At 38.3% G+C, this 14,237-nt stretch overlaps 1 protein-coding gene across 3 annotated transcripts in view; it reads left to right on the forward strand.

The window, feature by feature from the left end:
* The window catches only part of SNX29 (sorting nexin 29), a 96,165-nt gene extending 82,704 nt beyond the window's left edge, over positions 1-13,461 (forward strand). Inside the window, exons 21-22 of one of the 3 annotated variants that reach the window (XM_027684249.1) lie at positions 11,450-11,484; positions 12,035-12,106. In XM_027684249.1, coding sequence (XP_027540050.1) covers positions 11,450-11,468 — 19 coding nt within the window. In that variant the 3' untranslated portion in view covers positions 11,469-11,484; positions 12,035-12,106. Of the gene's footprint in view, positions 1-5,193; positions 5,950-11,449; positions 11,485-12,034 lie in introns of those variants that run through there. The other 2 variants (XM_027684247.1, XM_027684251.1) reach the window with 2 other exon arrangements.
* The last annotated feature ends 776 nt before the right edge of the window (positions 13,462-14,237 follow it).

The following is a 14,237-nucleotide window of genomic DNA, read 5'->3' on the forward strand; positions in this document are numbered from 1 at the left end:
GTTGGAATGGCAGAACACTGGAAAAGCCCATGACATTTCCAGAAAGAGAAATTTTCTGAGTTCCATTCTCCATACAGCTGAAAGCAGGTTTCAGGTACCCCACAAGGGCTTGGAGCAGATGGGATTCTCTACTTTCTGTGTTGACAAGTTCTCATACCCCAAATCACTTTCAGTGATTTTTTTTTTTAATTAGAATTTCAAATGTACAACTGAAGAGGGAATTATTTATTTAAATATATGCTCACAGAATGAATAGAAACTGATTAATGGAACTGAAAAAAACCAAACAAAATAATCTCTTATTTATCATACATATTGTATTTATAATATATTTGGAAGTTGCATAGCATGCAACTGTGGCACTTTATTAGGTTTCTGAAGCCGTACAGTTCTAACAACGAGTGAGGTTATTTCTACTCCCGACTTTCTTTGATGTGTTGAAAGGAACTTAAGGGCTTCTTACTCACTTTAACCTGTCTGCATGGCAAAACATACTATGTAAAACTACACTAGTGTGGCCTGTGTGATGAGTTTAATTCTCTACTTAGAAAAAATATTATATAAAGTCATGAAACTGATAGAGTTTATAACAGACAACAAACAAGAGTTGCTGAAATTCAGAGTCTATATTCAAGAGAAATACTTTAATTCACCATTTTCAGCTTGAATTCCATTAAAAAGGGAGCTTGATTGAGATATTTGCCAACAACGCAGACCATCTGAAAAATTACTTTTATTCTCAGAATTTCTAAAACGTGGCAGAATGGAAGAAATCCCAGACCAGTGTGTGTGTGTTGGATCCCCACTGAGAGCACGATTTATGGATTTATTGTTTGGGAAGCAGGGTCTGAGTGAGATGGGCTGTTGGATCACCTGTATCTCCTTCTAGTCAGCATAACCAGTGTTCTCTCTTCAGTTCCCAAACACCTGATGTCTTATCACCAAATAGTCTTTCTGATACCCTGTGAAATTGAAAATGGTATTTTTTCAAGGTATCTGATGCAGAAAAACAAGGAATGATCCCTGTAAGTCACTGCCTGCTTTCATTTCCCCCTGGTGACTGTCCCAGAGGGGCTCAGGGAGCATCAGTCAGGCCCAGTTTGTGTTTGTACCCTGGAGATCAAGCCTTTGTGCACAAGGAATTGCTCTACATTAAGCCAAGGGCCCTTTTCATATTAAGGGGTTCTCTGTGACATTTGCAAACAGTTTTGGTGTAGTGTATTTATGTAATCCGTTGTCAGGAATAAGGCAAGCTAAGCCCTCAGACATGAGTTTATAATGTTTGCTACAGATCCCCTGAAATGTCAATATATTGGTTCAATTGCCCTTGAGAAATCTGTTAGGGAGGGGAAAAAAAAGGGGGTGTAATTATTGAAAATACACTGTTCATGAAATCAGAATGCATATGTGTAAATATATTCCCCCAGGTAAATTTTACATAATTACTAGAATGTTTTTTTAAAAATTAATTTGCTAATGAAACAACGTGATTTTTTTCTCTTCATGTAATTGTTAGATTTGGAGTACAGCAAGAAAAACTATTCTGTAATGCTTATTTCACTGGGAATAAAACCAAAGATTAAGTTTAATTACTTTTCCACAGTGGAAAAGATTTTCAGGAGTGAAAGAGGCTTTGCTGAGAGATGGATATATAAACTTTATTCCTTTCTCTTGGCATATGAAGCAGTAAGGAATACTCATGAAAATGTGGTTTAGAACAATCTGTTTATACACCTTATATTGCAGCCTTCCAGTGCTTATTCATTTTCCTTTCTGTGCAAGACTGACAGTAATGGATAAATGGATGCATCCATCCAAATACATAAAGCAAATAATCTTCATAAGGGAGGTAGCTTTGTACTTGTGCATGTACTTGGCTTTAATCCAGACCATAACAAGTTTGTTTATGCCTAACTGCACAGTTTTTCAAAAGGAGGTGGGTTATTTCTTTTCCTCATTTGAACTTGTATTGAAAAATATTCCAGCAGCCATCAGTATCTCATGTGAAAACAGCATGAATTAGCTACAGGCCATCACTGAAATTCAAAACATCCTACAGAAGCTTTGTTCCTTGGTTTTGTTTATCTGCCAGCTGTAAACATAGACCATTCAATTCCGTTGCATTTCAGATGCTATTTTTGTGGTGTATTTTTAATATGTTTGGCACTTCTGTGGTGATAGCAGAATCCATGAACAGTTAGCTGAAGGATTCTAGAATAACTCGGTGTGATTATAGGCACTTGTCTATTAATACCAAAAAATTAATAGTATGGTAGTGCACTTCCCTGCCATAGCATTAACAAATGAGTAAACAGGGTGATCATTGCTGGTTTTTTTTTTAAATGTTCTTTAGACTGCTACAGAGGGCTGCTCCAGATACATCCTCTGTAGGTACAAATTAGACCAAATGTCAGTTCAGAAGTGCAAAATGACCTGCACTGTTGAGGTCTGTGCAGAAATAATCAAGGCAGCGCCGTCACACAGTGCTGCTTCATCTGCAGCCTGCAGAGGTTGCTCAGGTGTCCTCTCCATGCTCATCCCACTCCCTGTGTGTGGCCCTTACAGGGACAACACGACTGGAGGACTTTGCGTATTTACAACATCAGTCCAACATCAGGTTGTTCTGGTCTCTGAGGATCTAGTCAGAATAGCTGCAGATTTCCTAATGCAGCTCTGCATTATAATGAAACAGGCTTCTTCAGTCTACAGCTGCTGGAATAACCCAATTCCAGACAGAAATTCCAGGAAGGATTTGTTCTCAGGTGGCTGGTATCACCATGTCCAAGAGCAGACCAGAGTAATTTTTCTTTAAATCTTCACATATTAATTATAAAGTTCCCCAGAGCTTGATGATACCAACGGCAGTATGAAGGTTTATATTTAGTTTAAGATTTTGGAAGTGTAACACAATTACACTTAAGAGTTCAGTAAAATGCAGGTAAGATGAGACCCACTAATATGTGGGTCTGCAGGGATTGCTGTTCACTGTGGAAAGTTAGAAATCTGTGCCTTGCAAACAGCTTGCATAAAATTGCCCAATTTTGCAACTGCAAAATGAGCCAAAGAGCCCTTTTCTTACAATACCATGTCTATCTGACCTCTGAAATCTCGTTTCTCAAATTTTATTCTAACCTTTAAGAACTCATAAATTAATTCTTTATAAGAGATTTAATTTATTAGTCTTAATATAGTTTCTGGGTAAATCATAAATATACTGAATAGCTCTAAATGTCTGGCTCTGTTAGAAATCCTTCAGTAGAAGACTCGTACACATTAAAAGAGAGAAATCCCAAAGCACTGTTGAGAAGAGCAAGGTATGACCACAGGGAAATAAAATGGGGCTGGTTTGTACTGAATATTTTATCATATTTTTGCTGTTAGTGCAACAGCTGAGTGAAGTGCATCTAAATCCAATAAAATCCGGTGCCCAGTGTTTCTGAGCACAGGGCAGCTGTTTGGGTATGATTGCAAAGGTTCCATTCTGACTGTAGAACTGTCACTGCCTCACCCTGCTGTGTCACCTTGTAGGGCATAAACAGCCCTCTATCATCAGTGGTGTTGGTCACTGTCCAGGCCTGCACAGCAACACTGCAGGGGGGAACTGCAGGCTCACACTTCACTGGGTGTCTTCTAAGACTTTTCTCCTGCTGGCAAAGCAGAACTACCCTAACAAAGATAAAACTCTGCCTCATTGCCTTCTGGTGCTGTAGATGTGCATGTGTAGTACTGACCTCTGCATACAGGTGCTGCATCGATCTGATTCTAAACCAGGGGAAGTGTTCTCTCAGCAGCTTTTTCAGTTACCATTTAGTTCAAAATTTACTTGGAGCCATAAAACGTCCTCTATCAAAGAAAGTTGACTGGTCTTCCTAACGGCAGAATCTTCATGTGGCCAAAAGCCACAAAATGCAAAGACAAGGAGAGGAGGAACTTTACTGGGGATTTTATAGGTAAAAGATGAAAGTGCCTGTGGTGTGATCCTGCAACTTCCTTACTACAGAAGCAGATTCTTTGGGCAGCAGCGGCCATTTCCAGGCTTCTCCATGTAGCTGAGAAGAGGGAAGGTTCAGCAGCTCCTGGTTGCCAGGAATGCCACTCCAGGCAGGAGCTACACTGCAGTGGCTGCCAGGAATAGGAGAGCCACAGCTGATAACTGGTGTCCTGAATTGATTCTTCTCTAATATTCTGGCAAGGAACAAGCTTATTGCAAATTTGATTTATTTTTTATTTTGAACTCATTGGCAAAGTTCTGCATTAGACAGGGACCAAGATGACACATTTTTTAAAGACTCTGAATCAGAGTATACCTGGAGAGCTGACCCCAAAATCCAGGGGCTCCTGGCAAGCAATGCACCGTGCATTGAACTCCCACTGGAGGCAGTGGAAAATTTTACTCCTGTTAACCTAATTTGGAGTCATAATGAAAAAAAGGATGAGCTGTATTTATCACTGACATTTTCTTCTTTACAGAGAAAATAATTTAAATATGACTAAACAGAAAATGGGATTTTGGTTGCCAATTACTGTGGCCTTCTTTTTGCTGGCCAGCCTGATGCTTGTTTAGTTTCTGTCTAATCCATCAAGGGTGTTGCATCCCAAGCTGGCTCTCTTAGTCATTTACCAGGCAATGTCATTCCTTCCATTAGCTTCCCTTTCTGTTTTGGATTAAATGTAAACATTGGTCTTTGTCTTCATTACCAAGCAAAGTCAGCAGTTCCCTTGTTATTCTGTTGACAGTACTCAATTATTTCCATATTTTCCCATCTTGATTACTTTTGTTTATTTAGAGTACAGGTTTAATTCCACTATGCCAAGTCTCAGCTCACTCTCTGTGATTATGTTTCCAGGTGCAGGTGCACTGTTTTCTATGGGCTATTCAACTCAGTGGGAATTTCTTTTTATCTTAGGGAAACTAAAAATAATAGGCTAAAATGAAGAATTATCTAAAAGCTCCCAGGGGTTGAGATTATGGCCTAATTTTTTTAAGTTTTTAGGTCATGGATCACTATTAGTATCAAGCTTATGGTTGGAGTGCAATTACACGCCCTTAGTATTTAAAAAATAAAGTCAAAGACCAGAAAGAGTGATTGCTATAAAGCACTTTATCATTGCCACCATGTTTTCCAGAAAAGATGATGATTCTGTATGATTCTAGGAACAGTTTTAAAATGTGTTCATTTTTTACATTCATAGCTATTATCGTTAACATGACATGGATTCAAATCTGGATCTGTCCCTGAGAATGTCACATGAGCTCTCTCCTGCTTTGTTGCACATGTTGATATCATGCTCTAATCTTCAGGAGAAATGCAGATACTTGAGAGAAGCAGCTGATACCTCTTGATGGAGCAATTAAAACTCAAGCACTTCCTTGGAAGATCAAAACAACGTTTTGATCACAACTTTTCTTTATAATTCCATTTGCTTTTATTGTGATTTTAAAAGAAGGGGCTCATTCTTAAAAATAAAATAATGATGGTAATTGTTTGTGCAGGTTGTTTTTTGTGATGGGCAGTTTACTTGAAAAACTCAAAGCAAAGGCAGCTAGTTTGCATTATTCCTATGGAGACTATGCTGAACACTGTACTTGGTAGTGCTTTGGGGCAAATAGTCTTGCCTGGCTGAATTTGGAGCAAAGAAGAGTCAGGGAGCATGGAGGGGACAGAACCTCTCAGCAGGGAAACAGCAGCCAACTCGCTCCACCAGGGCCATCCCCCAGCTCAGAACTAAAGCACCAGGAGCTGTTTGCTCCCCAGCATGTGGAAAAACAGGTGGCAGATTTCCAGGAGACTGGTAACTGTGCTGCCTTTCCCATGAAGCTGAATTATGAAGTATTGAAGGCTAAAAGTCTGACATGGTAAAGCAAGGCAGGAATGTGCACCAAGTTTTTAATTGCCATTAAAATGCCATTAGTCTGACTAAGTACATGAGTGAGCTCAGTATCAAGATAGGGATGAACAGGTAGGAAGTAATATTTTAAGCTTTCAGATTTTTATTTTTTTTCACTCCTTGGCATGAAACATGATTCACTTTTTTTATTTTGTGTTCTGTGTAAACTAGAGGTGGGAAGTTCGCAGGTGTTGGCGCTTAACTCCTTTTATGGGCTTCTCATACACTGGTGTAAACTCTGTTCTTATGCCCAATGCCAATCGTATTGATTATGGGCTGTTTGAAAGCTAATTTGGTAATTAAAGTTGTCTTCCTTCCATGTCATTTTTGTGTGCAAACAACTTGTGAATATGGAGGAGGAAGTGCCTGGCTAGTCACTGTAATGCACTGCTGCCTCAGCACGTGGAAATTGCTACTTGTCAAACAAGAGATTTAGTCCTTTTATTTTCACATACGAGATGCATTGTGAATCCTGCTGCACGTCCTCTGTCTTTAGTTACCTCTATATTTTCAATAAAAATGTATTTAGCTGTCTCTGCCTTCCTTAAAGATAATTACTTACTAGCAAGAAAAAGTAAATCCAGGTATTTACTGAGCACTGTTCTTCTGAAAGCAAATCCTACATTTTGTTATTATATAAACAACCTTGGAACATGTTCTGCTTCTGAACCACTTGTTCCCTGAATCACCTTTCCCTGTGTGTGGTAGATGGTTCTGCTCACACAGGTTCAGCCAACCCCTGACAGGAGGAGAATGAGGAGAGCTGAATGTTGGTGATTTCTAGATGGAAAAGGGTGGAACAGCCAAACTTGCTGCCTTTCAACTATGCACAGAAATACACAAAATAATTACAACAATTATAAATAAATGTAAATGTGTGTTTGGTTTAGGTTTCTGGCTTTCTAGTTAGCTGTGAAGGGATCATTTGCAGGAGCACATGCATTATGTTACTCTGGCTGGGGCACCACGAGGCATGGGAAGTAACCATTCCCAAATGCAGCTGTTATTATGCATTGGAAAGCCAAGGAACGAGCCTCTGGGTGTAAGTATTGCTTAGATGAAAGGTCACCTTTACGGGGTTCTGAGCATTTCTTGAATGAGAATGTATCAAATTGCCAAAATTAATCATAGGTATTATTCATTTATATAACTAACGGATACAGTAACCATCTTGTTATACCAACTTCAAAATAAAGTTAGCGGAAGTAAAAAAAGATCCTATCATTACAGTTAGGTACAGTGCCATGGTTTACAGAAAAATTCAAATATCAATGCAGATTTTGATGAAGAAAGTTTTTATGCTGGTATGGAAACTGAATTATAGCATGCGAATGTTCAAGTCAGGATAATTTGAATTATAACAAATGGCAGCACGATTATGTGTCATTATTTCACAGCAAGAAGAGATCAAATACTTCATGAGTACTGTGTTGCGCTGTAGAAGTGTGTATGTGGAAGTAGAAGGAGTTGTACATTAACCAAATGGTTGGACAGAATATTAGAATTAATGCTTTTCATTTCTTGAAATTTCATTTCAAATTTAATCTTGATGGGAAAGGATTGTTCAGTTTGTAACCTGACAACTTTGCTTTAACAGTGTCTTCAGGATTTTCAGTGTTGGAGTGTACTATAGAGGGATTATGTTACCCTTTTCTCTCTATCTCTTCTGTTAATAACTGACTATTTAAACATCCCAACTCAGCCATTTTTATTAATGAAGGGAGATCACAGTTTCTGTGATCAGTTCGGGAACAGTGGCAGGAATGTGGCTCCAATTATTTTTACACTTCAACAACTGGAAAAAAATATTTTACCCAGTTGACTGCAAAGCATGAGTTACTCCATTATGTGAAATGGTTTGATGAATTCAGAATTTTAGTTAATAATGCCACTGGACAGGTGTTTTATCTGATTTTATGTGGTATTGGCAAGTCAGAATTAGTTCTCAGTTGTCTAATAAGGATATCCTAATGTAGTCTAGACGTTGTTTAATACTACCTTTCTGAGGAGGTTGCCTGCCTGAGTCCAGTTTACAACATTAATATTGGGGTTATAACCAGAAATTAGATTATTATAATGACTAACAAAGAATGAGTAACACAAGGAACTGGCAGAAGTCACTGAATTCATCTGCCAGTGAATGCCTTTTTTTCATGATGTGTGTTTAATACAACTCAAGCAGAACTAGAATTATGAATATCTCCAGAGATGCATTTACATGTGAGATAGAGCTGGAGATAGATATCTGAAATACCTGATCCTGTGTTTTGCTGCACTCCCAAGGTGTGCTTATTGCTTCTGATCTCTGGCTGATACAAAAGTATTTCCAATTGCAGACATGTTACACTGTTTTTATAGAAACTTCTCTAATTTTATCTGAAGAGGAGGCAATGGGATGGGAAATAAATTTCCTTTTGTAAACGTTCGCAGCATCAGCCAAGACAATACTGCAGTTCCATATGCTGAGTATGGAAAGAGGAACCCACAAAATGCAGTTTACATTTGGATACAGGGAGAGCAATAAATCAAAGGTATGAATAAACCAGCAGCTGATGAAAAGGACCGGTTATTTTAAGCTATTTTCTATAGATGCACCTCAGGCAGAACTTGACACCAAGACAAAATCAATGCAACTGAATCGTTTGCCAAACAAACGCTGGGCAGATCAATCAGGAATGCTTGAAAGCTAAACAATGGCCTGGTGGGAAGGAGGAATTGATTGCCTCAGCAGGCTGCTGCTTTTCTTCAGAATGGGACAAGGAGAGAATGTAGAAAAGAACTGGAGCCTTTAATACACAGACATTCCACTGCTGAACAGGGAAAGGCCTGGCAAGCCTCTGCCTGCCTGCCAGACTCAGCCTAGAAAATTAAACCCTATTTAATTTTCAGTGGCTCAGAAGGCAAAAGAATAATGTTGTATTAAAACCAAACAGGTGTAACTGGGACAGGTGTAGGTTGAAAGAGTCAGTGCTGACTGCAGGGACTTGGAAGAGTTACTGTAGCACAGCTACTCCCTGGTTTAGATCTATGTCTTTAAATTTGTATTTTAATCTGATTAAAACAATCAGCTATAGGTGAACCCTAACTCAGGCCCCCAAATTAGAGACTTTCTACTGAATGAGACAAATTAGAGGGTTTGCAGACACTGCACGTAGGTGTGGCTTATTCCTCCCTCCTAAACACAGGGTGGCCAAAATAGATTTGTCTGAATTTCATCTTTATGTGCACTTGCCACAAATACTGACAGGATCATTTTAAGGTGTTCATACCTCTGCCCAAGAGTTCATGGCCTGTCTGACCTGTCGAACTGTCATGTCATTTAGAAAGGTGTCCTTTTTAGTGCCAGAGACTTTATAGGTATCATTTGACCTCAAGGCCAAACTAAATTATTAAATCTAGTAACAGGAGACAAGAGATGGGAGATGAATCTTTTCCTTCTACTTGATTACCACGTGTTTTGGGAGTGGGTGGTCATTTTGGTAAGAAAGCTGGAGCTGAAACCAAAGTGAGATGGCTGGTTTCCTCATCAGGTTTTGGAAAAGGGCAGATGGAAAGGGACTAAAAAATATATATTCTTTTAAATTTATGACTCTTTTTTTAATACTTTAAACTTTCTTCCCCATAGAGCATCTGGTCTGTGGAAGTTGAGGAATTCAGTTTCAGCTTCAGTTTGCTTTTTCATGCTGGATGTATGAAGACCTAATTCCTCACATATACATTGCTTTCTGTAAACCTACATAACGTAATGATTTGTCTTAGAATTTGGGTTGTCGTTATAAAAATTAGCGAAGACATTTAAGACAAATTACCTCTAATTTACTTATTAGATATATCTTGTTCTGGAGTAGCATCATTTAAATTAGCAGAATTACTTGCAGTGTCTGTCCTTCGTTCCCAGACGCTGCTGTTCATGGAATTATCCTGAATGATCTGGTTACCTCAGCCATGCCTGTTGGGGCACACTGATATTAGTTCATAACTCTTCGTTTTAGAGGGATTCCTCTTGCCCCTTTTGCCCCTTTTCCTTTGGATGGCATTGCTCCCCATGGGCTGGCACTAATGTCGTTTTGAGGACATGCCAGCAGGAGGAGCTTGTGGATTAAAATGTGCTTTCAATAAAGCAATCACCAAATTATAGTAATTGCATATAACTCTGTGCTCTCTTCTGCAGTGGAAACTACCATGTACCTGTAAATTTGTCTGTCTGCTCATAAAGCTCATTAACCTATTTTAGACTAAGCAAAGCTCAATAGGTGAAAATTTAATTTTATTTGATTTTATTCCATTGTATATTTGATATTTAGGTTATTTTATGTTTACGTGTTCTGAAAAATACATATCTTAACACAAAAGCACAACTCTCTGAAGCCAATATCCCATGCTCTGTTTTACAAGCATTAAGAGTATCAACACTGCATTGCTCAATTTTATAAATAGTATAAAAATTATGAGTAATAATATTCATGTTACTAAAAGAAATCCATGCTAATGAGCACAGCTGAAATTGGATTCACATGATCAGAATTCTCTACAGCAACTTAGATAACATTGCTGAGTTTCAAAATAAGAAATCATGGGGCCACAGTTATAAGTCCAATTATCCTTGGGTACCAAGAATTAATAACGTGTGCTAAATTAATTTGTAGGCTTTTTATTTTAGTGACAAGAAAAATAAGGACTTAAAGATATAACTTGTTCATTTTCTTACTGAAAATAAGAGATGGACGTGTACCACAGGTGTTTTATGCATTTTTTTGCATAAAGGTTCTTAGTTACCTTGAAAGACTAAATACTATAATAGGAATGTGATGAATCTTGAGGTAGGAAAATCATTTATTGTTTTAGCTAAGACCCTATTAGAGTTTTCTGCTTAGAAATTTAGACAAGTTAAATAATGCACTTCTATTAAAAAGACTTCACACTTTTTTTCTGTTAACGTTTAGCATCTGAATTGAACATAATTTTTCCACAGTGTTTTTTCCCTCTTATTTCTGTGAGAACAGCCGGTGTGTGTGTGCACTGTGGTTACAAAGGTGATGGCTACCAGTGAGACAACTGCCCTTTCCTGCAGAAGTGCTCTGCTACCTGCAAGTGAATTTTCCACTCGGTCTTAGGACTTGTGAAAGGCTTTTCCTTTGGTACCATCTCTCCCACGTGGGTGCTCAGAACGCCTCAGCAGAGCCTGAGTGTGCCTGTGGCTTTGGCAGGGCTGTCTGACCTGTGTGTCAGGAAGGTCACTGCAGGCAAAAGGGAACTGCACAGAGAAATTCAGGGATTGTTTTAAAATATATCTCTATTTGTTTAAGATGGCCAGAACTGCAGATGAGCAATTCCTCCCCTATGGACTTTTTACCATGTTTTGAGGATAGGTATTATAAGGTTGGGGTTTTTAACTTGTAAAAGTAATCTTGGCTTTGTGTGCTGTGTGACTCAGCCTAGCTGAGTTGCTAAATGCAAACCAGTTTTATTTATTAAGTTGTATGTAAGCAGTTTAATTAAAAACCATGTGGAGACCTCTAAAAGAATGGCAAAAGTACAATGCTATCCCTTTATACTGTAGTTTTCCGAGGAGTCTATAGCCTGAATGTCACCTAGGTAAGCTGGAATTTTCTGTTACTGCTTGTTTTTGAAGTTGATGTTCTTCTCTGAGTCTTTTCCAAAAGGCTCATTCATGTAAGACTGTAGTCTGTTGTGGGTCAGAAGAGACTGAAGAATTCCCAACAGGGATGTATTACTAATGTACTTCATCATGTAATGATACATCCATCCATAATTAGAGGATTGGTAATTGAGCATCATCCAAGCTCTTGTCTATTTTGCTTGTACTTTTATCACTTCAAAATGCTTTTCCCGCCATTTCTGAACTGCAGCTCATGGAGATACGCTTTTATCCTGTAATTTGCAATCTTCCATAAAGTATTGGAAGTTCTACTAGTTCTCATTTCTGAAAGAGCCCATTTTGTAATTCACACTTGAGATACCAGTAGAAAGAACGCAATTCCGTGGTGTTGGAGATGTGTGCTGTACTTTGCAGTCATGTGCCAGGCTCTCATAACATCTGCTTTTTTCATGTTGGAAATAACCGCAGAATAATTGACATGTAACATAAATTAGCTACTTCTGTCTTTATGTTTTGTCTCCCTAGTGATATTCCACCTTCTGGAGAGCCAGTGAGCAAAGGCAGTCGCTCGAGGGTGACCACGCGCTTCCCCAAACTGTCCCGCAGCCACCAAAGGGAGCCCCGGAGCCTGGAACCCCAGAGTGGGGATCTCTGACCCTTTTTCCTAGTTGTGAACACGGACACCACGTACTTTAAGTTGTTCTGTGATTCCTTCCTAGCCTGTATTTATAATTTAAGCTCCTGAAGAGACTACAGCTGCATCAACTTAAATCCTGAAAAGAGACATTCATTGCCAGGGGTCATATCCTGATTAACTACTTTGGAAGGCAGTAATCACTTTCTCAAAAGAATACGAGGGCTCTTCACCAGAGCTCAGCAAACTGATGGCATTTTCTTTATTTTGTAAAGCTGCACTGCACATATTCTCCTTTGTTCCCCTGAAGTCCTTCTTTTACAATGAATTCCTTGTTTGTATTATGTTGTCTCCCTTTTAACATGTACATTTTTCTGTTCCAGAGAGACATGGGTATCATGTCCAGACAATTTTTTTTTCCCTTAGAAGAACAGTTATGATTATCACTACTTAATAGGTCAGAAGGATGTGCTTAAAAGAACCTCACTAATTTATTACCTTTTGTAAATAGAAGGCCTGGGTTGTTTTGGGTTTTTTTTATTGTAAACCTCTGACACACAAAGGTTTTTAAAAAAACTTGACAATGTAGATGATGAGAAAAACGTTACAGGTGGAAAAATAGCTTTTGTACATTTCTAGTTAGATATTCTCAATAGCTTTCATTTGTGGGAAGTATTCTTTAAAATCAGAGAATGTAATAATTTTTTAGTAAAATTTCAGTCCTGCTGGAAGGCAGGTGCAATATTATTAATTTTTACAAACCACTGCAAGGATACACAAATTAGCATGGTGCGAAATAGTGCTTTCAAGTCTTGGGTTATATTTTGTTATCAATTTGTTGCTGATGTTACAGAATAGTCCATCATTAATCTGATTTTATAAAATCCTTCACATAGTGATACTTAAAAATTGCCTGTAATGAAAGTGCCTGTTACCCATCACCTCTTATTGAAAAGTAATTTGTAATGCTACTACTGTAAGAGTGACTAAAGTATTGACAAGAATTATTACAAGTGATGGAAGTCCTGACATGGATTAACTGGAATCCAGTTCAGTATCCATTAGTTGCACTGCCGTAGGCAGTTAATTATGTTTTAGCTATCTTCTTCTCTTCATTAAGTTTAAGCAGTATAGGTTCAAGTTTTCCATTAATTGTATTCTGGTTTTCCTTTGTGTTAGAACATCTTTCTTCTCAGAAGTTTTTTTGGATAATGTTACTTAAATTGATGTATCTTGTCATTGTATTATCCATTCATTATGTTAAATTCTCACGTCAGTAGATACTAAAACCTTATATCATTCTCCAGAAAAAAACCAAGCTGATGATTAATAACAGGGGTTTTTACCTCACTGGTTTACTAAAGTTCTAGCAAACTGGAACTTGTGTTCTGCAAACCTGTGACCACTGTGTGTTGTTCAGGCAGGTGAGTGGTCCAGTCATTTTTGGTGGCACTCCCTGAGTGAGTGGGGGTTTGTTACACACAGTGAGGAGCATCAGTGCCTGAGTATGACCCCAAGTGCTGGATTCCTACCACTGAAATATGTAGCTCTCAGATTGCACTGAATAGCAAAACGTGACAGAGAGGAGTGGAATTCACTCCTCAGGTCAGAAATTCCCGTAGGTGAAACACCACAAAGTAAAATCATGTCACAGAAATGAAACAAGATTTTTCAGTCAGTGAGAGTCCCAAAATAGATCAATAACAAAGCCCAAAGGGCAGCCTGAGAACAAGTGGGTTTGTTTTCATTAACAGATGAATTACTGTTGGTGTTTTGTGTAAGTTACAGTGGGACACTTATTTGAGAAGAAGGCAAAGTGAGTAGTTTGTCAGTTAAGTAGCTTCTCCAAACTCTAATCTGATGCACTACTGCTGGTTTAGTTTGTTGGAAAGAGAAGTAGCTATAATGATGGTCCACTTTGAAACAATTCTATTTTTCAGAAAGTGTAGACTTGATTAATAGAAACATGGCACACATCTATTAACACTGAATTGCAAGTAAATCTGAAAGAAAACAGTGTGTGGTAACCTTTGTGATGCATCTGTCACATGGAGATATATTCATTTTCAGGAAGTAATTCACAGATTCAAAGAC

The sequence above is a fragment of the Neopelma chrysocephalum genome, unplaced genomic scaffold (genome assembly GCF_003984885.1).
Source record: "Neopelma chrysocephalum unplaced genomic scaffold, ASM398488v2 Primary Assembly neopelma1_65c, whole genome shotgun sequence".
Taxonomy (NCBI): domain Eukaryota; kingdom Metazoa; phylum Chordata; class Aves; order Passeriformes; family Pipridae; genus Neopelma; species Neopelma chrysocephalum.